This window comes from Saccopteryx leptura, chromosome 10 (assembly GCF_036850995.1).
Source record: "Saccopteryx leptura isolate mSacLep1 chromosome 10, mSacLep1_pri_phased_curated, whole genome shotgun sequence".
NCBI lineage: Eukaryota > Metazoa > Chordata > Mammalia > Chiroptera > Emballonuridae > Saccopteryx > Saccopteryx leptura.
This window is the reverse complement of record NC_089512.1, coordinates 6,801,322-6,829,209: the sequence shown is the minus strand read 5'-3', so window position 1 is coordinate 6,829,209 and position 27,888 is coordinate 6,801,322. Positions and strand designations below refer to the sequence as shown.

The 27,888-nt window shown below is 59.4% G+C and overlaps 2 protein-coding genes across 21 annotated transcripts; both read right to left on the bottom strand.

Annotated features, from left to right (window-relative positions):
• Nucleotides 1-206: 206 nt before the first annotated feature.
• On the bottom strand, nt 207-12,157 carry USP19 (ubiquitin specific peptidase 19). 20 transcript variants are annotated; one of them, XR_010747203.1, is made up of 27 exons: nt 11,962-12,157; nt 10,307-10,569; nt 10,048-10,086; nt 9,808-9,936; nt 9,589-9,722; nt 9,208-9,510; nt 8,855-9,080; nt 8,575-8,731; nt 8,413-8,484; nt 8,183-8,298; nt 7,860-8,080; nt 7,581-7,776; nt 7,365-7,498; nt 7,095-7,253; nt 6,903-7,013; nt 6,355-6,465; nt 6,174-6,275; nt 5,294-5,434; nt 5,090-5,208; nt 4,766-4,903; nt 4,353-4,672; nt 4,142-4,252; nt 3,846-4,062; nt 3,614-3,766; nt 3,360-3,516; nt 3,096-3,274; nt 207-674 (listed from the first exon to the last, which is right to left on the bottom strand). XR_010747203.1 is itself a non-coding variant. In XM_066351085.1 (27 exons), the coding sequence occupies exons 2-27, from the start codon at nt 10,431-10,433 to the stop codon at nt 558-560; spliced, it is 3,987 nt and encodes a 1,328-aa protein (XP_066207182.1). In that variant the 5' UTR covers nt 10,434-10,569; nt 11,962-12,157; the 3' UTR covers nt 207-557. The 20 variants fall into 20 exon arrangements, 19 of the variants coding, with proteins under 19 accessions (XP_066207182.1, XP_066207184.1, XP_066207180.1 ...); XM_066351085.1 differs by having other exon boundaries at nt 3,356-3,516; nt 7,860-8,074; XM_066351087.1 differs by having other exon boundaries at nt 3,356-3,516; nt 7,860-8,074; nt 8,861-9,080.
• Nucleotides 12,158-12,293: 136 nt separating this feature from the next.
• LAMB2 (laminin subunit beta 2) lies at nt 12,294-24,105 on the bottom strand. Its single transcript, XM_066351090.1, has 32 exons — nt 24,020-24,105; nt 23,730-23,902; nt 23,512-23,647; nt 23,358-23,431; nt 22,756-22,944; nt 22,600-22,663; nt 22,161-22,363; nt 21,945-22,065; nt 21,272-21,460; nt 20,904-21,083; nt 20,672-20,784; nt 20,338-20,417; nt 20,123-20,255; nt 19,778-19,936; nt 19,573-19,700; nt 17,471-17,603; nt 17,103-17,295; nt 16,880-17,023; nt 16,432-16,663; nt 16,185-16,348; nt 15,879-16,103; nt 15,574-15,791; nt 15,367-15,463; nt 14,906-15,278; nt 14,626-14,810; nt 14,297-14,538; nt 13,869-14,217; nt 13,346-13,553; nt 13,127-13,268; nt 12,869-13,045; nt 12,618-12,777; nt 12,294-12,540 (listed from the first exon to the last, which is right to left on the bottom strand). The coding sequence occupies exons 1-32, from the start codon at nt 24,102-24,104 to the stop codon at nt 12,404-12,406; spliced, it is 5,406 nt and encodes a 1,801-aa protein (XP_066207187.1). The 5' UTR covers nt 24,105; the 3' UTR covers nt 12,294-12,403.
• Nucleotides 24,106-27,888: the final 3,783 nt, after the last annotated feature.

Below are 27,888 nucleotides of genomic sequence, written 5' to 3'. Positions count from 1 at the left end.
GGAGACCCCAGAAAGTTGTTGGCAGAGGGGCCTTCATGACCCACAAGGCCTGACATGGAGACTTACCATCTCTCCTCAGACCAGGGCGCTGTTAGGGTCTTTAACACACACACACACACACACACACACACACACACACACACACAAACACACATCAATGATGGAAAAGGGAGATGGCCGCAGCACCTGGTAGACCAGTCAGTAAGTCTGCTTATTTATCATTTATTTTTAAAATATATTTAAACAGCAGCAATCACTTCCAAATGCAAAAAAAAAAAAAATTAGAATAAAATTATGTTTATAATGCAAGTCAGAAAGAATTGAAGGTACAACGTAGAATCAGATCACGCAGCACTGAGGGCGGCTGGAGAAGCCAAGGCCCGCTGGCTGGGGGGTCAGGCTGACAAGAGGTCCCACCCTGTGAGGTTCCCACCCTCATCATACCCCCCAACTCCCCACTGATGAAGCCAGTGTCCTCTGGGTTAGAGGAGAAGCGGCAAAGAGCTGGCCCTCTGTGGGGGATCCCAAAGCCCAACCCCCGACCAGCCAGGGACCTGCTAATCGACCTCCTCCATGTTGCTGTAGGTGGGGGCTGGGCAGTCCACAGGGGGGGCGAAGCGTTCAGGGGCTGTCCGCGTGGGGGCCACCTCGGGGGCCGGGCCAGGGCCTAGTCCCTGTAACAGAATATGAGGACAGGGTTGGGGGCTGCCCAGCATGCCGCCTGGCATCCCAGGGGTGCTGGCTTGGAGCTCTGGCACCCAAGGGAGGGCCCCAAGGCAGGCGCAGACAGCAGTGGCATTGAGACAGAGAGACAAGATTAGGCCTGAACAGTCTCACTTTATTAACACTTTAAATACAGTAAGATGCTCGGGCAGGGCTAAGCCCCAGGCCGAGGGTCAGAGCAGCAGGATGAATGACAGACGGCTGGATGGATACCCACCCTAGGATGCTCTGCCCCTGCAGGAGCCACAGGCCCCCTTCTCCCTCCAGGTGCACACACTGAGGCCCAAGCCCAGACTTGGTCCCCCACAGAGGGCGGCATGCCTGGCGGGTGGGCAGGCAGACCAGCTCACAGCACCTGCCTGCGGGCGAGCTCATCTCCAGCGACTCTGGGATACCAGAGGATAGAACACGTTGAGCACGAGGGCCACCAAAGCTGCCACGGTGCCCAGAACAAAGTACCGGAGGCAGCCCTCATCAGCTGTGGTAGGGCCACGTGGCGGGGGGCCCACCCAGTCTTGGGGCCCCCAGGGTCCCAGGGGCGCAGGCCCCTCGGGTACCGGCTCCTCCTCCGCCTCCAGCTCCTGCCAAATCCGGGAAGCCTACGGTGTGCGGAAACGGCCATCAGCACCCGGGTGGGGGGGGGCCAGAGAGGGGGACCCTGTGTCCCTGAGACCCCCGGGAAGCCTACGGTGTGCGGAAACGGCCATCAGCACCCGGAGGGGGCCAGGTAGGGGGGACCCTGTGTCCCTGAGACCCCCGGGAAGCCTACAATGTGCGGAAACGGCCATCAGCACCCGGAGGGGGCCAGGTAGGGGGGACCCTTTGTCCCTGAGACCCCCGGGAAGCCTACAGTGTGCGGAAACGGCCATCAGCACCCAGAGAGAGGGCGGGTAGGGGGGACCCTTTGTCCCTGAGACCCCCAAGAAGCCGACAGTGTGTGGAAATGGCCATCAGCACCCAGAGAGGGGGGCGGGTAGGGGAGACCCTTTGTCCCTGAGACCCCCGGGAAGCCTACAGTGTGTGGAAATGGCCATCAGCACCCAGAGAGGGGGGGCAGGTAGGGGAGACCCTTTGTCCCTGAGACCCCCGGGAAGCCTACAGTGTACGGAAACGGCCATCAGCACCCAGAGAGGGGGGCGGGTAGGGGAGACCCTTTGTCCCTGAGACCCCCCAGGAAGCCTACAGTGTACGGAAACGGCCATCAGCACCCAGAGAGGGGGGCGGGTAGGGGGGACCCTTTGTCCCTGAGACCCCCGGGAAGCCTACAGTGTGTGGAAATGGCCATCAGCACCCAGAGAGGGGGCGGGTAGGGGGGACCCTTTGTCCCTGAGACCCCCTGGAAGCCTACAGTGTGCGGAAATGGCCATCAGCACCCAGAGAGGGGGGCGGGTAGGGGGGACCCTTTGTCCCTGAGACCCCCTGGAAGCCTACAGTGTGCGGAAATGGCCATCAGCTATCAGAGAGGGGGACCCTGTGTCCCTGAGACCCCTGGACACAGCACTGGCTATACACCCCTACATCCCAGGCGAAGCAGCAGGGAGGTAAGCAAGTGGGGGCCGAGTGGGCCATTTTCAGGGCTGTCAAACTAGAGCACCAGGGGAGACAAATCTTGACAGCATTTTGGCCTCAAGATGATTCCCAATCAACACGTAACTTCCCATGACAGGCTGGGGCAAGTGAGTCCGTTTGTAGCTCAGGCCTCCCACAGCGGGACTGGCTCATGGAGGGTAGAGCTGCCAACCTGAGTCGTCTCCTGGCCCTCTCACCCACATCCAGACCCTGACCACTGTCTTCTGCAGGGGATTCTGAGTCTGAGTATAGAGGGCCCAGGGCAGGAGAGGACAGCAAAAACAAGACAAGTGCAGAAAAGAGATGTGGCTCCCACGAAGTAAGAGACAGAAGACCTGGAAGCCTTGGCAGAGGTAAGATGCTCACCTCAGAGAGGGCAACAGCCAGCCTAGGCCATGGCAGCCTAGACAGGCCTTGTCCGGAATGCACTTCAGAACAAAGGGACAGTCACAAGTGAGGGCGTATAGGCTGGCGTGTGGGTAGCGTGCAGAAGAAAGCTGGGAAGCTGTCGGGGACAGTCTGTTCACGGCACTGTAACTTAGGTTCAGAGCAGATACTTGGCCTGTGCTAAGTGGGTGCTTATGTGCCAGCCAATGGCAGCATGTTGGTGTGTGTACACCTAAGTGTCCTTATAGCATGGGGACACTCCTGGCTAATGTTTTATGTAAGGGAACCCTGTCTGTGACTCATGAATCCCAAGGCTGCAGGGGCCTCTGGCTGGAGAAGAGGAAGCTGTGCCCCTCCTCCCCCCCAAGCATCTGTGAGGCAGGCCCCACTAGCCTGCGACTCCCCCCAGGCCTCACCTGGCTGGCAGCAGCCTCGGCTGCAGGGCCCATGTCTGGGAGGTGCTCAGAGGTACCTGCCCGGGGAGGCCTCTCCACAGGAGAGTTCCGCCGGCGGTAGAAGAGGACATAGGCGTAACGCGTCACAACCTGGCTCTCGTCTACTGTTGTCACCGTGCTATCATCAAACAAGCGCCAGCCTGCAGCAAGGTGGGAAGAGCGTGAGCATAGCCTGCACCACCGCCCCTACCACCGATCCTGCTGGCTGCGCAGGCCCTCACCCACGTCACTGCGCTGGCTGCTGCGCTCATTGGGCAGGCGTGCACAGGCTGTGTAGTGGCCACCAATCATGCCTCCGTAGTGGTTGATGACAGCATACAGGTCGTAGCTGGGCAACTGCTCCTCTTTCTGACCAATGCAGAATTTGCTCAGGTCCAGGTTCCTGTGGTCCCAACCAGAGGTGAGAAAGCCAATAGGTGCCCAGGATGCCCAGCTTGGCCCCCATGCCCCGCCTATAGTCACCAGGGCCCTTCACTCACCGAACAGGGAACTCCACCAAGTCATTGATCTTGTCACGCCAAATAAAACTGCGAAAGGAGAAGCGCTTAAGCTGCACAATGAGCACGTTCGGCAGGCGCCAGAGCAGAAGCTGCTTGGAGGCCTCCCGGTGTTGTTTGCACTGCGGGCAGTACCTGCCAGGGACAGAAATGGGGTCAAGACGAGGTCTCCCCTCCACTCTGCCCGCTACCTTGCCTGCTGCCCCACCCTCACCAAGCCTCCTCGGGCGCCAGCACTTCGGGCCGCGTGAAGAGGGTGAGGCACTGGTCCAGAGTGAAGTGGCCAGCACGGGCAGCCTCCCCAGCAGAACCCAGGTCCTCGGCACACTCCAGCTCCTTGGAGGCCACCAATACGAACTCCTGTAGGCGCTCATTGTTCCGCCAGACAAGGGCCAGGCTGCAGTCATCGCCCAGATCCAACGGGGTATCTCCTGGAGACAGGCAGGCCAGGGGTCAGCTGTGGGGAGCTGCCACCCGCCCGCCCACAGCTCCCCCACACACAGCAGACACCTTTATCCTCCAGCCGCTGCTCCCGGTTGGACGCGTCAATTTTATAGATAAAGAACTGGGGTGTGTGGGAATTCATGGATTCACTTGGGTGCTGGTACCCAGGCACAGCAGCTGCAGGAGAAGATGATAATCAGAACGCCTGCCCAGCAGAGTTTGGACAAGCTCCCCCCAACCACCATTCCCCTAGCCGCAGAACCTTCACCAGACTCACCTTCGGGCCGGGATACCCTCTCACCAGCTGGCAAGGAACCAACTTCAATGGGCCCACTGGCCAGAATCTCAGAAGAAATTCCACTGGTGCTGGGCGCAGGGACCCGATCAGGGGCTGCCCATGCCCGGGGAACCACTGTGTCCCCCTCAGCCACAGGGGTCACCGGCTGGAGCTCAGGCGGCTGAATGGAGATGGGTTCCCTCTCGCTGTCCCCAGCCTCCAGGGAGCTAGTGGAGTGCAATGAGGTGCACCCAGGGCCCTGAGACTCCAAGGCCATGCGGCCAGGCTGGAAGGGAGGCTGGAATACACTCACAGAATACCTGGTAAGTGGCAGCAAAGCAAATAAACATCCTGGTGAGCCCACATGGCACTTCTGTCCCCCCCCCACCCTAATTCAATCACTTGGCACTTACCGGGCATAGCCCTCTAGCAACTGAGCAAGACGAGCGTAAGTGAGGCGTGAGGCAGGTACGCTGACCAGGAAGGGGTAACCGATGTTCTCAGGGCGGCAGAGGCCCTTGTGGTCAGGCCAGTGGGTTTTCTGGCAGAGCCTGGAGGGGAGGGGAGGGAAGAACAGGGCCTTAGCTCCATGGGCCTCCTCTGACTCTCCACTAGGGGCTAGCCTCTGGCCCTGGAAAATGGCAGTTCTGCCTCTTCCAAGGCTTAAAACATATGCGGAAGGGAGGTGGGTGGCAAGTGGCAGGCGGGAGGGGAGGGGCAGACCAGGGGGTCCTCACTGGTTGCAGTAGCCCACGCGGTAGCACCGAGTACAGCGTTTCAGCTTCTCATCCTCGGACTGTTGCTTCCGTTGGCAGGCTGCGCACTTGGAGATGGGAATGCTGGGCACCTGGGGGCGCTGGGGTGGGGTGTCTGGCTCAGCAAGGCCAGGCCAGGTGGGAATGCCCCCCCGACCCTGTGGCATCAGGTTGGCCTTGGCTTACCTGCTGCACCTCGAGCACTACCACCCGCTCCTTAGCCAGCTCTGGGGACAACAGCTCAAAGCAGAGGAGTGTGTCCGATGGGGACACAGTGTCCAGGGAGTGGGAGGGCAAGAACACACGATGGAAACGATTCTTAATCACCTGAGACAGAGAACACACAGATTCTATATGAGGACGAGCCCTTCCCCTAACCCTGCCCCAGAGGACAGGGAGACGGCCTGGCTCTGATCCGGGCTCTGTGCGGGGAGGGGTGGGAACTGTGGCCCAATAGAAGCAGAGGCCCCACTAGCACCAGCTTTAGCGCCCACTGAGCTAAGCAGCCTGGTGCTTCAGAGATGCTGACAGACCAGGACTGGGGCAGGTGTCAACGACACCAGCCCTCCACACTGGGGGTCTCTTCCGTGCTCTCATTCAGTGGGGCTGTGCTGAGACTGCACCGTGGTTACCACCGAGGGCCACGTCCAAGGAGGTGCCTCCCTACCCCAGCCTTCTCAGGGAAAGAGCACTGCCACACGGGAAACTAGGGGCCTTTGGAGAAGACCAGCACACAAAGCTGGGACAGTATGCAGGAGCAGCCGATGGAAGAACTGTAGCTGGTGGGAGGACAGTCCTGCACTTCCCTTGTTTGCAAAGGGAAAAGCAGTTGGAGGACACCGCCAAAGAGGCAGTGAACCCTGACAGCGGCTGGGAACAGGCCCCCGTGCTGCACAGCCCAAAGGCCTGCTTTCCACTGGGCCTCAACCAGTAACACACCACCCCTTCTGATGCGGTCACGTGCACACTCATGTGTCCGGGTACAGGAGCCAATGACCGCCCACCGGTGTCTGGGGCTTTAAGAACACATCCACAGTCTTAAGAGCTGGGGGAAGGACAGACATGCCTCGGCCAGACGCAGGTTCTCGGGCTTCACATGGACACTCTGGGAGAGGGAGTCCAGCACCTCGCTCGCGCTGGAGTTCTCTTTGCTGATGCTCACCAGGAACTGTGGCAGAGAGAGCAGTCTATGGGGTGGGCAGGCCAGGATCTCAGGGACACCCCGGCAGTAGGAGCTTACTCCTCACCTTGATGGGCTTACTGTGGGGCTCCCGGGCAAAATAGAAGACGGGCAGAACCTTCTGCTTCTGTGGCAAGGGCACCGGCAGGTAGAGGAATGGGTCAAACGTGATGGAGACCTGCGGATGCACAGGGGGCACTGCGCAGGCCATCAGATGTCTCTCGGGGCCGCACAGCCAGCCAGCAAACTCTCAGGACATTGCATAGCCCAGGAGGGCCACCAAGAGAATAGTCCCTCTTTCTGGCACTTGACACCCTGCCTAGTCTAGTCACCTTATCAGTGTGCCCCTCCGTGGCTTCCCATGCGCCTTTTCGGTCTCCCCCACCCCGCTGCCTCCCCTTACGGGCTGTCTTTGAGCTCAAACCTCACATTCACCTCAGCCAGGAAACATAACCTGCCAACCTCTGCAGCCCACACAGAAGGCCAAGGCCTGCCCTCAGCTGCCCCGCCCGGCCCTTGCCCTGCAGCACCTAGAGGTGCACATGCCTCTGACTTCCATCTGGCCAGGCTGGCAAGGCCGAAGGAGGAGTCTCTTTCTAGGGGGGCACAACATACCTTGGCGCACATGGGGCACACCAGCTTTGACTTGTACTGGCCCTGGAACAGGTCCACGATGAAAGAGTCATTCCTCATCTTGTGTCTCTGCCATGCTTCCTCAGCCACCACCTGGGGGGAAAAGAGGTGAGGACCAAGGAGACGTGGCACTGGGATGTGCACGAGACGTGCCACCTCTGCCCCTCCGCTGACCTCGTCGGGCCGGCCATCGGAGTCCACGGTCTCCGTGTAGGGCTTATTCTGAATGCGGTTCAGGTCCTCATGCAGCCCGTCCAGCAGAAAAGCCATGAACTCCTGGGCATCATGCTGCGCAAAGCCTGTGAACTGGCTGGCCTTGCTGGCCACAATGGCCTAGATGCAGGGATCAAAGGAGTGAGCACAGCGTCCCTGTACCCACCACGCAACCAGCTGACCGACCCTCCCCACTCTCTCCAGCCAAGGGAGGAAGTGGCCACAGATCACCTTTAACTTGGAAGGCTGGAAGGCATGGTGGGTGCCCTTCCACAGTGCCCGGAGCAGCACGGCAAAGCCAATGGCTAGACGCCCACCTGTCCCCAGTGGGTTGTTATAGTTGATTTCGGCCTCAAAGGAGCGGTCTAGGGACAGCAGGCAAACAGAAGTATGAGCAGGGGAAGACACCTCGTGCCCACAACCCAGGGCTCCTGGCTCTGCTCTCACCATGGAAGAAGTCCCGGAGCTCCCGAGTGTTGGACAAAGATTGAATGACGCTATTCATGAAGCAGGTGTTGCCTAGATTGACAAGGCCAGTGAAGCCTGGCAGACACACCTTCTTCTCTTCCTCTTCCTCTTCCTCCACACTGTCTCCGCTCACAGGGCTGTGGGGCATTGGAGGCACCATGCATGTGGGCTTGGGCTGTGGAGCAAGAGGGGCATGAGACAGCAGCCCTGCGGCTCTCCACCCTCCATCCCTGGCCCTCCCGACCCCAGGAGTCTCACTGAGGCCAAGTGAGGTTCTGGCTTTGGGGCGACATGTTCCATGGGGGTACGAGCTGCCACACCATCCAGGCCTGTGTCCTCAGATCGAGTCTTCGGTTTCTCCTTCTCCACAGCCCGGGCTTCCTCCTGGACCGTCAGGGGGTGTGGGGCACCTCCCGGTGGGGTTGAATCCAGAGGGGTTGGGCCTGTCGGCACGGCAACCTTTGCACCACCCACTGCACCTTAAAAAGGGGGAATGAGGGGGCTGGTGGTTAGCAGCAGGTGGCAAGGGATGAAGGTCCTGGTCATGTGGGCCGGGCAATGAAGGGAGCTCGTGTGCAGACCTCGTGTAGCTGGGGCCTCCAGCCCCCCCCAGCGTTGACTCTGCCGCTTCCGGAGGCAAATGTCAATGCGAGAAGCTGTGAAGCAGAAGGTACACTGCTCTGGCTCAATCAGGTTCCTGCAGGAAAAAGCTGGACTTAGGAACTTAGGTGGAATGGGTGTGTGGCAAGATACACCAGAAGACGGAGCCCAGAGTGGGACAGGCACAGTGGTGGGGCTGGGCACCACCCACCTGAGCTTCACCTGCCAACGGAAGATGGTATGGGGCCCGCAGCCCGGGTGCAGTCTCAGGAAGTTCCCGTCCCTGTTGAGGCATGGCAGGGCAGGAGGAAGAGCATGAAACACTGTCCTGCCTGAAGCACACTGTCTGGCCACTCTCCTGCCACCCACCCACCTGGTCTGGAAGATCAGGGTGAAGTCCTGCTCGCGGAAAAGCACTCGAGAGATGTCCCTGCAGATTTCCTTCACGTACACGTGCACCACCACCGAGTCAGGCCCCTTCTCATAGGAGTCGTTCTTGACAAACGGTAGGCTCACCATGGACTCGGGCTCTACGTTGAGACCACAGCTCAGCACCACCCAAGACAGGTTCCCACCTTTTTCTAGTCTACTCCCTACCCACCCACCCACCCTGCAGCCCAACATAGGGTTCTGCCTCCCACTGCCAGCCCCACCTTTACCATCCACCAAGGACGCAGCATCTGCTGCCAGCGCCATCTCCTCTTTGGAACGGTCACCTTTCTCAGGGTCTCTGCTTCGGGTCATGGCTGGAGAGACTGGGTCATTCCTGGGGGACACTGGCTTCTCTCCTGACAAAAGTGCTAGATTCTCCTCTCCTGAGCCCAGGAGGCCGGTCTGGGGGTTCAATGGTGGTACCCGGAGCTGTTCCTCAGCCTCAGCCTATTCACGGCGAGATTGTGAGCAAGATCAATCCTGGGCTAGCCTGGCAGGTGCCTCCCCCCACTGCAGTCCACACCCTGCCTCCACCTCCCACCTCCCAACTCCCACACAGGCGCTGTACGCTCACCTGGATGGCTGGCTCAGCCAGGAAGGCGGGGGCATCGCCCTGGGGTCCAGGGCCATCTCTGGACCCTTCTCCCTCTGGCCCTCTTCGGAGATGCACAGCCCTCTTGGCACTGGGCCCCGCCTGGGCCCCAGGGCCAGTCCCCGCCCCTACCTCACCACGGCCCTGGGCCCGCTTCTGGTTCCGGGCCTCCTGCTTGGCCCGGCGGGGCTCAGGGCCCAGCTCCAGGGCAATGGGAGACGACTCCTGCCCATTCTCCTGGCACTTCAGCCCTGGCACCAACTCCTGCGTCCCCAGAGGTTTCTTCTGCCAAAGACACAGCAATTAGGCCCTGTCAATGACATTGGGTATCCCGACCCTACCCTGCTCTGCTCTGCAACTTACCAGGAGAGAGGGCCATGTGAGCATAGGCACCTTCTTGGGCAGTGCCAGCTGCAGGAGGCCACCTTTACGAGCCTGCACTTTGGCGCTAGAACCTTCTATCTCAGCATAGAAAACACCACCCCACTGCCGACCATCTGGAGATAAGAGTGAGGCAGTGAGCTGGGATGGGGCACATCAGGGGACTCAATATACTGCTGGGCTCAGGCAGGAAGGACGTACCTGGAAGCCGCACCACACAGTCTGTGTTCGTGAAAGCAGCATCCACCTCCTCCAGCTGCAGGGGACCCGCTCCTACACGCAGCTTGACAATCACTTCATCTGCACTCTGCCTCCAATCAAGCAACAACTCTGTAGGGAAAGAGACAGTAAGACCGTGAGGGTCTCCAGATGAGGACTATACCTCCTGTGCCCTCTTTCCCCCTAGCACTATAGCACGCAAAAGGCCTGCTCATTACTCACCGTCTTTGGTCTGTTCCTCCCGAGCAGTGGACACTGACCCTGACAACAGAGGGAATAGGTGAAGGAGGAGGAGGAGGCAGCCTCCAGGACCCCACACCCCACCAAACACTGTTTTTAGGATCTCAGCCAAGTACCCCAATCTCAAAGCTGAGGCTCTAACCAGCTTGCCTTGGGCCCTTCTCTCAGCATCAGACCAGGACAGAAAGAAGAGCAACAGGGAGGGAGGAGATGCCCACAAGCACTCTAGGAATGCCATTACCACCTCTCCTAGGATCTCCATCCTTGTTCTCCTGGTTTGCTCGATCCTTCTGCTTCTTCTTACTGGTGGCCTCCTCCAGTCCTGGGGGCCCTCTTCTTGGGCCTGTAGCACTAGCCCCGCCAGACATCTTGAGCCGCTTGGTCGACAGCCAGAGTGCCCCAGAGTCGGCAACAGCGTCTGGGTCAGGGCTACGGCGCTTTCTTCTTGGCCCAGCTATCTTGGCAACTCTTTGTGGCCAAATTCTCTAGCAAGGAACCAACAGCCTAACAAGAAGGGACCAGGGATCACTACCAGGGCCCACCTACCTGTTCTTCAGTTACAGCCAGAGCTCAGCAACCTGGGATATTCCTAACCCTACAAAACAATATCCCTCTACCATTTGACATAGTCCTGGGCACTCTGAGACTATTCTGAAGGGGGAATAAATAATGCAAGTAGCAGCAACTACTTCGGGCTGAGCCCCATACGTGGCTGCTATACAGAATGGCGAAGATGGAAGCATCAATGAGGAGGAGACACTAGGTCAAGGCAGCCATGTCCTGGGACCAGATTCCTCTACCAATCTGGAAAGGAGCCATGGCTCCAGCCCATAGGGTGCTCACTTTTCCTCACTCTCACTGGCTGCTTAGTCACCACCCGAGAAGTAGGAGGTGGAGGAGGAAGGCAAGACAGGAAGAGACAAGCAGCAGGAGGACCAGGCTCTGTGGCTAAAAACGGACCCAGACAGGTGCTACCACTGCCCAGGCAAGGTTCTGAGGCTAAGGCGCCTCACCTGCCAGCTCTCACTCTCTTGTAAACCTGCTCCCATACATGGCTTGCATTTCTTCCCCTAAATCCCAAGAGATTACTCTCTCCAACGGCTGTCCCAAGCAGAAGGGACTGAAAAAGCTGGGTGAAAAGAGTATCCAGATGTCACATTACCCTTTCAACAGCCACCTTGCCCCACAGCAGGGTGGGCACACAGTTTGGACTGAAACTGATACCATCCCCTTTCTTCTCAGGTCCACTCACCAGCTAAGCCAGAGGCCTTCCACCCCGTTTCCCACAGACCCCCAGTGAATTCAGGGCAGTTTCTCCATCCAAAATAAAGTTCTCCAAACTGAGAAAAGCATGGGGATGAACTATGTATCTAGGACCCCTGGCTGCCTCAAGCGGGGCCTGAGATAGTAGGACAGTCACTAGCTCTGTTTTCTAGGGTGAATGTGGGGCAGGTATCCTTCTACGGGTCAGAAGTGTGACTAGTTGGCTGGATCTTTAATGACGACAGGCCCAGAGGCAGAGCGGACAGCCTTCTCCTCTTTGCACCTAGGCCCCAGCCGAAGGTCGCGTCCCTCCCCATGCCGGCCTAATAGGGCCGTGCCGGGTTACTGACCGCAGGCCAGCGCCCGGGCCGGGCTGCAACCCAGCTCCAGCCTCCGAACCCTGGGCCCGCCACCGCCTCCTCCTGGAAGCCGACCTCGCTCGCCGCCAGCCCTTTCAGAGGGAGGCCCGCCACCGGCGTAGCGCACTGCCCCACCTGCATCGGTAGGCCCGGCATGCCCCGGGGCTCGAGGGGCGGGGGCTGGCACGGCCCGTGACCTTGGACAGGCCGCCTGGGCCGCGTCCCGGCCTCTCCGCCCCGGCCAAACAGGCGAGTAGCTGCCCGCCCCACTCACCGAGCGAGACCGTCGCCGCCAGGCCTCTTCGGGCCCTGGCAACTCGCTCTCGGTTCCGGTTCCGGCGTCAGGTCGGTTCCGGTTCCGGCGCGCCCCTCCCCCGTCCCGGCGCCCCCGCTACCGTCTCGGCTGCTTGTTTTGTTTCTACTTCTAGTTACGACCCCAGGTGGCTGAAAGCCGAGGCGATGACGCACTTCCGGCGGGCACGCGGCGACAGGCAGCTCCGGGGCGGCCCGAAATGAGGAGGCGGGGCTCCGGTGCCCTGCTGGTGTCAGCCCTGACGTTCCGCCCACAGACCCCGCCCTCCACAAATCAGAGTCCAGACAACAAAGTAGGGATTCACGCCGGTTTATTGGGGCCTTGCCCGGTTGGGAACCGTTCCGTGCATAGGCAGTAACTCGTGCGGGATGGGGCTGGAGACGGGGGTGGGCTCGGGCAGGGGTCACTGGCAGGTGTTGTAGATCTGGACCTGCAAGTTGATGTCTTGAAGTACGCTGCGCATCCTGGCCTCCAGCCCATCCAGCTGGGCCGCTTTACCTTCCAATGCTCGCTCGTTCTGCTCATAGGTGCCCTCCAGCTCTAAGAGAGGCAGGTCTCAGCTCAAGGATTCTATTCCCGAAGCCCACATCTCTGGTGTCCACCGACCCCATCCTTACCTTGCAGCCGCTGCAGCTTGTCCTGAGCCGCCTGTAACAAGCCCCGAGCCTCATCCCGCAGTTGCTCTGCCCGCGCCTGCGCAGCCAGCACACCTTGGGTCTTGCGCTCAGCCAGGGCCTTCACTGTTTGATATTGGTCGCCTAGTGGGCCCTCCAGTATCTGGGAATATAGAGGGCAGGGTCACTGTGGTGGCCCAATGGAGACCCAGCCCCGACTATCACCCCCTTTAGTTGGTTCTGCCTCAGTCTACCTTCTCAGCCTCCCTGGCACGTCCCTGGGCATTGCTTGCTGTTTCTTCAGCACTAGAGGCTGCCAGGCTATTTCCTGCTCGTTTCAATTTCAGAGCCTCCAGGAGACCATCCAGTTGCTGAGCCCGCTCGCCCGCAGAGCTCAGTGCTTGCTCTGCACCTGTCATCCTCTCCTGCACCTGCCATGGGTGGGCCCAGGGTTAAACGGGCCGATGAGGCATGCCCATAACCTTGTCCCACTGATATTCCAGAGACCACACCTGGTGCAGGGTCTGTTCTGTGTCACGTGTGTCAACCGCTGCCCCCTGGATAGCACCATGAGCAGCACCCTGTGCCCGCTGGGCTTCCTCCAGCGCTGCCTGTACTGTCTCTGCCTTCTGTTTCTCACCTTCAGCCCGGCTCCTGGGAAAGAGAGAGAATCATGGCCTGCAAGTATCAGGACTAAGTGCCAAGGATGAGGGTCAGGGTTGGGGTCAGACCGTGCCCGCTGTGCATCTTGTAGTAGCCGTTCTGCCCGATGCACATCTCCCACAGTGCGTGCTAGGATTGTGTCCACATCTGCCAGGCTCCGGACCCGCTCTGCAATCTCGCCAGCCAGGTGCTGGATCTGCTCAGGTGATGCTGGGATGGAGAGCTGTAGCACCCTTGTGGCCACCACCTCAATGCTATCGGGATCAGCCCCTTCCTCTATGAGAACACAGTCAAGAGATTAGAGACACATTCCCCAGCATCGGTATGTGGACACAATCTTGGGATATGGACTCAGGGACTGCACATGGAATGTGGGTTGGCTAATAAGCATAAGGATGTAACCATAAGGACAGGAACTATATGTGGGGCACAGACTCAGGGTCTTGAACTAGAAGACCACAAATGGCCGAGGGCTCAGGGGCCAGACATGAGTCATAAGCAGAGGTCCAATACAGGACCTGATACAAGTATGAACCCAGGGACACAGACAAGGGAAACAACTACATGGCCTGGGCCACATGGGAGGCTCACGGCTCAGGAAGTCCTTCACACTCTGGATGAGTTCCCGCAGTTCCTGGTTGGCCTGCTCCACCTGTCCCCTGGAAGCATTAGCCTTGTCCAGGGCCTCCTGGGCTCGCTGCTGTGCCTCGCCTGCCTGCCGACGGGTCTCTGCCACCTGGCTGAGGATGCCACCACCTTCTGCCAGTGCCCGCTGCAGTTCTGTCTGTGTGTGCCGGGCTCGACCCAGCGCCAGGTCTGCCATGGCTACTGCCCCACTGCAGCTGAGGCCTCCGCAGCGGGGCTGCCCATCCTCGTCCCGACAGCCAGCACCCCCACAGGGGCTCGTAGCGCAGGGTGCGTCCCCTGGGGCCCCACACACCTGCCAGGCACAGAACAAGTCAGGGCCCTGTGGAAGGAACAGCTGTCCCCACATGTCCCACCTCATGTTTATGACTCACCAGTTCATTTATGCCTGTCAGGCTCAGGCTGTGAGCACGGGTGGAGAGCTCTCCCAGTGCCCGCTGGTTGGCCATGTGCTTGCGGTGAAAGTCCTCCCTCTGGGCACCCATCAGCACCTCTGTCCGGTGCCGAGTGTTAGCTGAGTTGCTCACAGGGCTGGGCACTGTCAGGGCTGATGTATTGGCACGACGTTCTGCCTCTGCAGACAGGCCATGCGCGTGGCGGATGCTGTCATAGGCACCTAAGTTGAGCAGAGACAGGCAGTCAGTAGAAGATCGACCCTGGCCCTGCATAGTTGGCCAACCTGCATAGTTGGCCACCAACTTACCCAGGAAGTTGGAATGCTTCAGGAGGTCCAGATGCTGGTCAAGCTGCCGCAGTGTGAGATTAAGTGCAAGCCCGTCTCTCTCCAAGCTGCTTAGTGCATGGTTGGCATTAAAGTTCTCATCCTGCACAGCTGTCAGCTCTGCCTCCAGCTGGGTCAGACGCTCAGTGGCCTCCCCAATCTGACGCCTGTGTCAGAGGGGAGGGAGGTATTTGTAGCGACTTTAGCCCCAGTCCGCTGGGCCACTGCCCCTTCCCACCACATATCTGAGGCCCATCCGCACCGCAGCTCCTCTGTGGCCTCCACAAGCTGTGCAGTGGAGGCAGCTGAGGTGTTGCGGGCACGCACAATCCCCTGCACAGTGCCCAGCTTCTCCTGTATGCGCCAGAAGCTACTCTCAAAGGCACCCAGCACGCCCGTCTGCTGCAGCTCCTGCACCCTCTGCTCCAGGCGCCGTGTACGGGCAGCCAAGTCCTGCACCACTCGGTCCCAGTCACCGAAGCATGCATGGCAGGGGTGGCAGGCAGGAAAGACACCAGTGAAGCCACGGGCACACTGGTCACAGCGTACTCCAGATACACCTGGGCGGCAGCTGCAGTGGCCTGTGGAGCGATGACACTGAGGTGTGTCTATCCCACGAGGGTCGCAATCACAGGCTGCAAGAAAGTGCAGACCGCAGAGTTAGGTATCAGTGGGGCATCTTGGGAAGTCCCCCACCCACCCTGGCCCCCCGGGCTTGCTCACCACGGCACTGCAACCCAGGGTCTCCCCAGTGAAGCTCCTGGCACTCAGCACAGGTTTGCCCACCAAATCCGGCATGGCAGTGGCACTGCCCTGTGAACTGGAGTGGGAATAAAGCAGAGACCAGAGCTTCAATCATAGGCTGAGGCCTCGAGACTGTCAGCTGGTCCCGGTCCCATCTACCCAGGGATCTATAGGAAGGTCCCATACCTCGTTGCAGGTGGGTCCTCTGGCTCGACTTGGATGGCAGGCACATGGCTGGCAACCACGGCCACTGGTGAGATTCCAGAAGTTGGGGGCACAACGGTCACAGCTAAGGCCCTGGACATTTGGGAGGCATGGGCACTGCCCACTGCTTGGGTCACAGTTGCATTGGTCAGAGGATGGGCACTGCTGGGGATCTGTGCCTAGTACGTTGCAGGTGCAGCCTGTGCCAGTCAGGATGAGCATACTAATCAAGGGGAGCCCAAGCAATGGACACTCACCCCAGCCATCCCCTCCCATCTCACACTCACGGTGACAGCTTTGTCGGACAGCCTGCCCATGGAAGCCAGGCTTGCAGTGGGCACAGTGTGGCCCCTCTGTGTGGTGTAAGCAGCGCAGGCATTGCCCCGTATGGGGATCACAGGCATCAGGGTCCGTGGGATCAATGTTTCCACTGCATTCACACGGTTGGCACTGGCCACCTGGCCTTGATGGGTCCCCAAAGTGCCCAGGGGCACAAGCTTCGCACCGCAGCCCTGCCCACAGTCAGGTGGAAGGTATGAGAGTCCGGCCCAGCCGCCTCACCCTGAGCCCACGCCTGTACCTTACCCACTCACCCGTGTAGCCTGCCCTGCAGTGGCACATGATCTGCTGGGAGTACCCATCCCGATGGCAGGAGGTAGCAAAGTGCCGCCGGCTCCCAGGGCCTTCAGGGCAGGGGCAGGGCCGGCACTGGCCCCCATATGGCAGCCGAGGGTCCCCGTGGAAGCCAGCAATGCACCTGCGTTGAGGGGCAGGAAGAGACATGTCATCCCTGAGTAGCCAGGCCCCCTACCAGCCCACTCAGAGCTGCCCAGGGCTCACCTTTCACAGCGCTCACCCCCTGTGTGGTCACGGCAGCCCAGGCAAGCGCCCGTGTGGCTGTCACATTCGTCTGCGTGGCCGTTGCAGACACAAGGCCGGCAGCTGGGGAATCCCCACTGGCCACGCTGGCAGCGGTCGCAGCGGAGCCCAAAGGCACCGGCTCGGCAGGGGCACTGCCCGCTGACCCCTTCGCACAGGCTGCTGAGCGAGCCCTCGGGGCTGCACTGGCAGGCTGCAGGCAAGGCAGAGGCTGAGCAGAGCAGGGGTTGACGGAGGATCCGGGTGGGGTCAGGGTGGGGAGGTCGGAATGGCAGGGAATGGCAGGCGACTCGGGGCTGAGAGTATGGGTTCCCATACCGAGTTACAGGAAGGAAGAAGAATAGAAGAAGAGCCAGCAGTGGGAGGCTGAATGGCAGTGGGAGGGAAGGAAGAGGGGGAGGGGAAGTACCTTGACAGCCAGTGGGGCCAAAGCCGTAGTAGCCGGGGGCACAGAGTTCACAGCGGCGCCCCACCACGGCAGGCTTGCACAGGCACTGGCCACCGTGAGGGTGGCACTCGGAACTCAGCGAGCCCTGGGGGTCACACTGACAGGCTGTGAGGAGCGGGTGCAGAGCCAAGTCAGGCTGGGCCTGCGCACCTGCACCCCACCAACCCACATCCCAGACACTCACGCAGGGCACCATTGTAGAGCAGGGTGGCCAGGCTAATGAGGAGGGGGGCGCAGGCCTCAGAGGGCGGGGTCTTGCTGGGCACCAGACCCTCCTCGTGGCAGCGGTAGCGTTCAAAGGTGGCGCGGCGTTCCAGGGCGGCCGCGTCACCCCCACTGAACATCTCAAGCACCAGGACACGCGGTAGCAGCACCAGCTGAAGAGAGGAGCAGAGAGGAATGAGGTTCTGCCCTGGGCTGGATCAGTGCTGCCGGATTACCCAGCTCAGCACCGCCACTGGCCTGCCTCTCTGTCACGGAAGCCTCCTATCCAAGAGTCCCATCCCATAGGCCCCGCCATCTTGGTTGGTGTGAGGAGAGGGGACTGTTCACCGAGTCAATGAGCAGGCTGGGTCCAGAGTAGGGGGTCCCAGGCTGGGCACTTCCCCCTGTTCTCAACAGCTTCAGCTGAAGCTTGTAGGAGACTCCAGGCTCAAGGCAGACAGGTCTGGGAAGCACCATGAACCTGGGGGGAGGGGCAGATAGGCATGGGAGTCGCCCAGGGTTTCTGTACCCACCCTCCTGGGCCTCCCCTACCCCACACATGGGAACCAAACCATCATTCAGGCCAAAAGACAGCTGGACAGCCCAACAGAGAATCTGTACAGAAGACTCCCACCCACCTCCCTCACAGGGACCCCACACACCTCTCTCACTGGGACCCCACACCTGTGCAGACCAGTCTCACTAAAAGCACTCCATACAACCTTGCAATCCCACAGCACTTCCCTGGCACAAATCCTTGTCAATTTTTCCTCAATGACCTCTTCAAACCTCCTCTGACTTTGACCTCCAACCCCCAAGCCCTGCTCCTCTTCAGCAAGACTGCACCACCTGCCCCCTCATCCCCCTCTCCTAGGTCATTCCCAGCAGCCTGCAAACCATGTGAGGGTTCTTTTATACCCCCTTGGAAAAATCTCCCCTCGATCATTTGAGTTTCCCCCTAGCTGATGTCTGCCTTTGTTCTCCTGCCCAACAAACTCCTGGAATTTGACTGTAACCACTGCCCCCACTCCAGTAGAGCTTCTGCCCCAACATGCCATGGAGACGGCTTGTGTTAAGAACAAACTCCCGCCTGACCTCTGGTGGCGCAGTGGATAAAGCGTCGACCTGGGAACACTGAGGTCGCCGGTTCAAAACCCTGCACTTGTCTGGTCAAGGCACATATGGGAGTTGATACTTCCTGCTCCTCCCCCCTTTCTCTCTCTCTCTCTCTCTCCCCCTCCCTCCTCTCTAAAATGAATAAATAAAAATAAATAAATAAAATAAAATCTTCAGTAAAAAAAAAGAACAAACTCCCTTGACTTCCATGCAGCTGACCCAGCAGCCACTTGTCTGTCTTATCTGCTCCAGCATCGGGAGCACGCAATGAGACCAGTGCCCCTTCCTTCCCAGGACACTCGTCTCCTCTCTGGGGCCCTGTCCACACTCTCGATTTCCCCGCTGCTCCCCACCTCCTCCTTCTCTACTGGCCTGATACTAGAGTACCCCAAAGCTTGGTTCTGGTCTTCCTTCCTCTCTCTGGTTGTTTCACCTAGAATCACCTCTCTAGTGATGAGTCCCAAATGTATATCTCTAACTGGAGCCCTCCCAGGAGTTCCCGACAAAGAAATCCGATCACCCGCTGGCCTCCTTCCCACATCTGAGCATCTCAGAACTGCTCCTCCCTGTGTCTCCACCTCAGTAAGGAACCTCATCCCCAATCAGATGCCCAAACCAAAAGCCCTAGCTTCACCTTTCCACTTTCTATCCCTTTCTTACATGTTTAAGCCATTGGCTCTGCCCTCAGGAACCTTCTGGAAACTTCCTCTTCTTGCCACCTCTACTGCTACACCTCTGTCCAACCCACTGTCACTTAGCCCACTCAGTAGCCCCCAGTCGATCTCCCAGTTTTCACCTTGGCCCCTTTAAGTCTATTCTCCACTCGGCAACTAGAGGGATCTTTGTTACACACAAGTCACAGTTGTCAAAATGCCTACCATGGGTAAGCCAAGCTCATTATGCTATTCTCTCTGCTTCTGTGTATGCATGTTTGACTACGTGATAAAATGTGTAAAGAGAAGTAAAGGGATGAAAGAAGACTCATGAAACAAACACTACCCACAATATAATCAAACAGTAATCATACCAGTCACATCACTGCTCAGTGCTCTGATGCCCTGCCTCCCACCATGGGCATTCTCTATAGCGGTTTCCCATTAACTGCGACCTTGGCCTCTGGAACTTAGACCCCTTAGAGAGCAGGCCCTGTTCCATCTACTTCCTTCCTCTGCTAGTGTCATGCCCAACAGTACCTGGCAAACAATACTCAGGGGGAGGCACTTGAAGGAAGAGACAAATAAATGAGAGCTGGGGTGTTTTCCAAGTACCCTTCAGGGAGCTTAGGGCTGGCCCACAACCCTCATCATTGTCGGTGCTGCCGTTAGTGCCCTCACCTGGCGTCTGGTTGCAGAGTCCCTGAGATGTGGTCATCCTTGGGCAACACGTGCCCACATGGGCTGCGGGCAGACACAGACCCTGGGCGCTGCACGGTCAGCTCTACCTCCGCCCATTGTTCAGGAACCTGGGGGAACGGGAGGCTGAAGGAGCTGCTCCCACACCCGGAGGGTCAGCTCTGGGTTAGGCGTCACAGGGTCTGACCTGGGGCTCCAAGCGCAGCAGCACATCGTAGTCCATGGCTCTTGGCACAGAGGTCACCAGGAACTCCAGTGCCTGGCCTTCCCGCAGCCGAACGAAGCCTGTGCCTGTCCAGGTTGGAGTTTCCCTGGGGGTGGCCAGGCGCTCCACCACATCAAGCTCCTGGGAGGAGAGGAGGCCGTGGGTGGGGGCTCAGGCAAGCCTCCACCTCTTCCGCCACAGCCTATCCCCAAACCCCGGCTCTCCAGCAGCAGCCCCGCCCTGCACAAGGCTGGATGCCCTCCCCACACAAGGCGCCACCTGTAACCCCGCCGCTCCATGCCCTGCTGTCCACCAGTGGCCCTCTACCTGGCCTCGGGTGTCCTCAGCCTCCCATGTTAGGTGGTCAAGGAAGGGCCGGAAGTAGCCAGGCTGCACCTGATCACAGCGTCGCCCCACCATGTGCTGGCGGCAGTGGCACTGACCCGTGGCTTCATTGCATCTGCGGAGTGCAGTTATTGGAGACCAGGATCTTGCCCAGGGTCTCCCCCCACCCCTCCTGGAGCCCCCTACTCAGCACTCACTGGGGGTCCAAGGCACCACCCACGTCACAGTCACACGGACGGCAGCCTAGCAGGTCGTGGCTCAGGCCCCAGTGGCCAGGCTGGGAGAGAAGAGACTGCTGGGGGCAGGAACAGACCCCCCACTCCCCCCAGCAGGGAATCCGTTGATGGCTCTCAGCCTCTCCCACCCCTTGGTGAAAACTGCTTCCACCCTTGGCCTCCCAGACCTGCCTCTGAACCAGGACTGGTCCTTAAGCTCTCGGCACCCACTCAGTGGAGCGTGGACACCACCCCCTTGCCTTGTGCTCTAAGGACAAATGCTGGACCCCAGAACCTCGGCCCCAGCCAGGCGCACCAGGCAGCGGTTGCAGCCTTGTCCGGTCACTAGGCGCTTGCAGAAACAGGTTCCACTGTTGGGGTCACAAGGGGTGCCCCCGGGGACTGTGCCCCGTGCGTCGCACTGACACCCTGCGGATAAAGGAGACCCATCAGCACTTTGGGGAGCTGTGGAGTGCTTGTGTTCAGTGGGGTGCAGAGCAAGAGGTCAAGAGTTAAGATAAGCTGGAGTGAGGGCAGGAAGCACATACGCTGGCAGCCTACAGGGTCACTGGCACTGAGCCCAAAGTAACCATCACGGCACTGCTGGCAGCGAGAGCCCATCACATGTTCTTTGCAGCGACACTGGCCCGAGACCAGCCCAAGCGCAGGGTCATCGTGAGGATCACAGCGGCCACCATCTTGGGAACCCATGGGGTCACAGTCACAGGCTGAGGGCAAAAACAGGTGCAAGGTCACCCCACCCCAACTTACCCAGCACCAGTCATCTTCCAAGCCCGCCCCCCTAGATTCCCAGTCTGGCTCTGCCTTGGGCTCTCCGCCCCAATCCCTGCAACCTGGATCTAGCTCCCCAGCTCCCACCTGGGCTCAGCCTTCCCTCTCCCGGTTCCAGCCTCACCACGGCACACGGCTGGGTCCCGCAGGCCCTTGGCTGGGTCGCGGTAGAAGAAGGGTCGACAGAGCTCACAGTGGTGCCCAGCTGTGTTGTGCTGACATCCGTCACACACACCTCCACTCACATTGCCAGATGCCAGGTACATGGCCATGTCAAAGTGGCAGCTGTGGGTGTGCCCATGGCACTCGCACTCTTGGGGGAGGGGAAGAAAAGGCAGGACAAGGGCCTCTTAGAGAGGACCATGTCCCAAGGGTAAGGGGTACAGGGGTCTCTAGCGCTACCTCAGGTCCCTGCCACAGGCCAGAATTTGTGAATGGAGGCTCAGGAACTTTAAGGCTTCAGAACCATACTGGGTCCCTACCCAGAGCAAATTGTCAAGGAGGGTTGAGGGAGTTCTCAGGGACATCAAGGCCTGGATACCCTTTGGACCCCACAGCCTGAGTGTTTGTGGTTTGACCATCCAAGCTCTAGGTTCTAGCCCGGGCACAGCCAGGCCACGGAGTTCTAGGTTCTAGCCCGGGCACAGCCAGGCCACGGAGTTCTAGGTTCTAGCCCGGGCACAGCCAGGCCACGGAGTTCTAGGTTCTAGCCCGGGCACAGCCAGGCCACGGAGTTCTAGGTTCTAGCCCGGGCACAGCCAGGCCACGGAGATCTAGGGCTGCAAGAGTTCACTCACTCTTGCAGGCATGGCTGTGGCCATCCTCGGCTGGATGCCAGGGAAGATCATGATAGAAATCTTGACACTGCTCACAGTTGAGGCCACGAGTATTGTGTTTGCAAACGCAGGCCCCATGGACCTAGGAGGGTGGGCAGGTATGTGGTCAGCACTGTCCAGCCATGCCTGCCCCTACCCTTGCCCTCAGTCCTACTCCAGCCAGCTGAAGCCCCTCACCATGCCCTCCGCGTGGGTTGGTGCTCCCGGGGCAGGTGCACACTGTGAGGCGTGTCCATAGCAGAAGCAGTTGCCACGCACAACCAGCTCATAAAGGGCATAATAGTACTTCTCTCGGATCTCCCGTCGTGGATCAAGCAAGTTGTCCCCCAGTGTGTGTAGCCGTGTCAAGTTCACCCTTAGGTTGGTGATCTTTAGTAGGTCTGGGGAGGAGGGGGGAAGGGTTGGGGACCAGGTGGCCAGGCAGGCTGTTCCTGCCCAGACCCACCCAGGGGCTGCAGTTGCCAAGGTCACCTTGGGAGACCTCCTGTCTACTGCTATATGAGCTAAATTGGACTTGGCACCTGTCCTAGGAAGCACCCAAAATAGCTACCAAGGCCCCAAATAGTCACCAGTTGGATGCTGGGACTTTGCCAGGCCCATGGGGTGGAACACTCACTCTGGATCCGTGGGCTATAGGGGTTTGGGATAGGAATGGCAGGGTCCAGTACGCGATAGATGACCTGGAAGGGAAGGGGCTCTGTAGAGATGCGGGCCTCTGCCCCCGGGTCCATTGTCCCCACTTCCCGCACCAAGCCCATATCCCAAGCCTCACCTCGCCTTCAGTGGACGGCTCGATCTCTGAGTAGCGGGACTCACAGACAACATCATCCCAATGCCGTGGGGGGGCCAGTGGGACTCCTGGGAAGTCAGCCCCACAGTCATAGGAGAAATATCGGTACACATGCCAGGTGCGTCCAAAGTCTGCTGAGCGCTCCACCAGCATGGCGGCAGGGCGAAATGTCTGAGTGGGGGGCAGAGCTGGTCAGAGGGCACCAGGACCCAAGTCCAACGCAGGCCCAGCAAGAGCTCTGCCCAGCTAGGGCCTGCCCTCAAGCAGTTCACAGACAAGTGGGGGTGACCCATGGAAGCCAAGCAACGATCAGTGAGATCAGGGAAGGTAGCCACCTCCAGCGGGCAGGCTCAGGGACCATGGGGCCCAGGGAGGCAGGGCTTGAGCCAGGCTGGGATGAGGGAGGCCTGTGCACAGGCATGGAGGTGGGAGGCAGTGGAAGATGTGGGAGAAGATGGTGCCTCCCACATGGCAAAAGCACAGCCTATGAGCTCAGGGGGGCTGGGGTCAGGAGCTGGGACCCTGTTCAGGGGCAATGGGGGGCCAAGCAGAAAGGTCAAGCAGGCTCCCAGACATGCTGGCACCTTGAAAGTCATAATGAGGTGTGTGAAATGGAACTCAGCCTCCAAGTCCAGCTGGATGGTGACCACAGAGACACCTGGGGCAGGACGCGGAGGTCAGGGACTTGAGGCAACAAGTGGGCAGCCGGCTCATCCTGTGCCCCGCCCCTGGCCTCACCGTTCTCTGACTGCCACCAGGCTGCCTGGCGTTGCGGCGCAAAGCTGGTGACTACATTCTGAATGCGATGGCTGGTTGGGTTGTCTCTAGCAGAGAAGGGGCGCCGGGAGTCACACAGAAAACATTTCTTCTCGTCCTAGGTCAGGTTAGGGTCAGGGTCAGGGCCTAAGCCAGTGCCAGCGCCACACTAACCCTCCCAGCCCACCCCCCAGCAGCACCTGCAGGTGACTGACGATACAGTAAGGCTGGGGGCCATGCAAGCCACAGGTAGATGAGGCGGTCAGTCTGTCAGCTCGGCCCACCAGCAGGTCCCCAGTGGCAGGGTAGCAGCTTCCCCGAGAACAGCCTGGCATATCCGGGGCTGGGGCCTGGGCCAGGGAGGCGGCCAGCACTGGGAACAGTGGCTCAGTCGGTTCCACGGCATTCCCACCCCACAGCCCCGGGGCCAGCTGCCCCAGGACCCACCATCACATCCCCAAACCCCCAGGCCTTTGCTGGGCCCTCTCACCACTCAGCAGCAGGCCCACACGGAGCTCCCAGGGCCCAGGCTGTCCCTGCGGGTCCCTCCCTCGTTGCCCCGCGGCCCACTCCATCCTAAAGAGGAGGGGAATCGGGATGAGAGGTCTGGGGCCCGTGCCCACCCGCCTCCTCCCTTGAGGTGCTGCGTTGACCCTGCCCTTGTGGGTTCTTGGCTGAGTCCCCACTGTCCTCAGTCCGGCGGGTCCCTCCACTTGGCTGGGAATCTGGCGACTTTGAGCAAAGTTAGGAACCACGGCAGGAAGGAAAGCACGGAGTGGATCACGGGTAGAAGCACAAGAGCATGCACAGGTCCTCTTCCCCCTCTAAAAAAGACCCTCACTCTAGAAACCAGACCCAGGTCAGTTCAGTTGCAAATCTTTATTGTGCCCCGACCTCTGCAGCGCAAGGGAAAGGTAAGCGGTTTGGGACTTTAGGCCACCATAGTTAACCGTGGCAGGTACCAAATGGGGGCCATGGCATGTGCAAAGGCTAGGAATCTGATCTTTGAGGTTTCAAACAGCCCAGGGAACCTAGCCTTTGTTTTCAGTGTCATGGAAGTCACCAGCAACTAGGTGTTCAGACATGGGGCTCCATCGTCAGCAGAGAGTGAGAGAGCACATTCAGAGGGGTCAAGCTCCCTATTCAGGGAATGTAGAAAGCTTTAGGACGCCAGCCAGAAAGACAGGACAAGGTGGGGAGAGAGGGAGAAAGGCCACCTCCTGCCTGAGGCATAGTGACTGTCGCCCTTAGTCACTAAAGCAAGTAGACACAAGAAGTACAGTCTGTTACCTGGTATGCAAATGGAGCTGGGCCGCTGACAGGAGACCAACGGGAGAAGCAGTGAGTGGATCCAGGTCTTATGGCTATTTATCCACTCCGGACCTTCTGGCCTGCCGGGAGCGCTGGAGTCCGGGCTGGAATGCGCTGCCTGAGAGCTCGCGCCCCACCCAGGCTCCAGGGACCAAGGCTGGGACCAAAACTTCGGGTCTGCAGGGCCAGGTCGGGCTGGCTCTGAGGGACCGGGTGCTGTACCCAGAGCTGCGGGCCCAGGGAGGAAAGCTGGGGTTCTTCAGGGGACTCTCTAGCCTTCACAAAGAGAGTTTGGGCAGGAGGTCGATCTGCCGAACTTTCAGGGTCACTGGTAGTTACTCCAGTTATCTGGAATAGGGGTCTCCAGTCACCTCGGGGGTTACATAGTCAACCTGAAGGGCTCAGGGATACGAAAGGTGACTCAGACTTTTACGTCACCCAGAGATAAGGACTTAATAGGGTCAGGAGCACTAGATGGGCTCAGGGAATTTTACATGATCTCTCTGGTTCAAGTTCAGAGAGCCACTGGAGGGTCTCACGGGGTCACAGGAGGGTCAAGGAGAGTCAGCGGGCGCTCAGTGGGATCTGTAGTCCCTCAAGGTCAGGAGATTCCTGGGTCCCTCTGGTGTCCCTCTGAGTCACCCAGGCCATTCCAAAGCCCCTCTTTTTGGCATCCACAGAGAGAGCAGTCAGCAGGTGGCATGCACACTGGCCCACAGCTGCACGTGCTCCAGGTCCCTCAAGGGTGGCCACCTTCTTGCTCAGTGTCTGCTCATTCTGCACCAGGCGGCGCTCCAACCCTGGGGATCAGTCATCGGAGCCAGGCTCTGAACTCGCATCCTAACCTCTGACTCTCTCCCCATCTGTCATGACCCTGAACTCTGACCCCATCTCTAAATAAGCTCTAACCCTAATCTCTGTTTGATCTCCAGTTCTGAAGTCTGACTCCAGACCTGATCCCTAGATGAACCTGGACCTGACCGGGACCCAGCCCTGACCCTCGCACGCCACCCTTGTTCTGACTCTGACCTTCCCATCTGACTCGGACTCCCCCACTCCCACCCCACCACAGCCCAGCCACGCACCCTCCAGGCAGCTCGGGTCCGCTGCACCCTCTCTCCTGCACCTTGCACCGTGGCCATCAGACTATATGTGTCCCCCCTGCAACTCCTGGAGCAGGACTGCACCTGAAACCCCGCCCCACCTACCCCCAAACACATTGCTGCCCAAGGTTCTTGGGGGGCAGGGAGTTTCAGAACTGAGACCCTCCTGTAGCCCAGTAGAGCCTAGTCCCAGCCTACACCCCACTTCACTCAGTTCCAGAAGCCTTTGTATTTTTCCGAAGCTGGAAACGGGGAGGCAGTCAGACAGACTCCCGCTTGCACCCGACCGGGATCCCCCCCCCCCCCCCCGTATGCTCACCAGGGGGCGATGCTCTGCCCATCTTGGGGTGTCGCTCTGCTGCAACGAGAGCCATTCTAGCGCCTGAGGCAGAGGCCACAGAGCCATCCCCAGCGCCCCGGCAAACTTTGCTCCAGTGGAACCTTGGCTGCGGGAGGGGGAGAGAGAGACAGAGAGGAAGGAGAGGGGGAGGGGTGGAGAAGCAGATGGGCACTTCTCCTGTGTGCCCTGGCCGGGAATCGAACCTGGGACTCCTGCACGCCAGGCCAACGCTCTACCACTGAGCCAATCGGCCGGGGCCTCCAGAAGCCTTCTTAAGCCCCCTGTCCACTGCTCCCATCTCACATCGTCCAGGCCCCCAGCCAAGCTCATGGCATGTGCTCCACGCTCTTCTGCCTCCTGGGCCTGCCTGTGACTCAAGGCCAAACGGGTCCTGAGAGCCCCAGCTGCACTAGACAGAAGCCCTAGGGCCGGGGTCGCATCCACCGCCCATGTCATCCAGGCCAGGTACTCAGCCACCCAGGCAAAGGTCAGGGAATCACAGGGAGACCACAGTGGGCAGCAACTAAGTGTTCCCATGGTCAGGGTAGCTCAAGATATCACAGTGAATGGGACCCAGCAGCCACTGAACAAGAGGTGCAGGGAGCTGAGGGGTACGATGGGGCATCACCTCCTGCAAACTGGCCTCCAGGCCTCCAAGTGTCTGTCTTGCCATCTGCAGCCCTTGCCTAAGTTCCGCACCCGGTCCTGGTCCCTGGCTGTACCCGCCCTGTAAGGTGCAGACGATCAGGAGGGCATCCCTTCCCTCCCCACCCTCTGACCTCTACTTCCAGCCTCCTGGCCCTTCACCTGGTCTGCTGTGCCTGATGGAAGGCACCCTCAACTTTGGGCAGCCCCTAGCCTCCTGCATCTGGTGCCAGGAGGGCACTCTGGGTCTGATCCAGCAGGACAGCAATGCCCACTGCCCCGCCCTGGGGGAGGGGCACTGCCAGCCATGCCATGCCCCCAGCTCCACACTCAGAGCGTGCACACCTTCATCTGTGGGGACTGGTGCAGGGATGTTGGGTGTGAACTCTGATCCCTGACCCTAACATCTCACTGCCTCTGCCTCTGAGACATGACTGTGTGGTATGCTGGAGACTTACAGGAGACATTTGTTACAATTCAGGAATTTTGTGAATCAGTGGTTAAATGGCAGGTGGACTGCAACCAGCTATGGTGGCATTACTTACACTAGGGAAACTGATCAACACTACAATCAATTCCCCAGATCCTCAGCCAGTTGTTAAACATCTACAAGCACACTAACACTCCCACCTGATCCCTGGCTGGTCAGCCCTTTTGGCTATTCATTCTGGAAGGAGTGGCACAGCAGTGACCTGAACACCTGCCCACCCACCCTCAGCTGTGAACAGACACACAAGCAGACACATACGCAAAAGGCAACGCTGTATCATATGCACAGTTTCTTGCACAGAGGCCGTAGTGGCCACACCCCAAGGCCCCCTTGCACGATGCCATGTCTTTCGGGCCTGAATTCCCATGGAACTTGCTGTAACCTGAATTTGCTGCAGCTGGCAGGGTCGGGTCAGATGTGAAATGTGTCTCCTGCAACCTGACGAGCAAGCTGTGGTCCCCTATGACTCC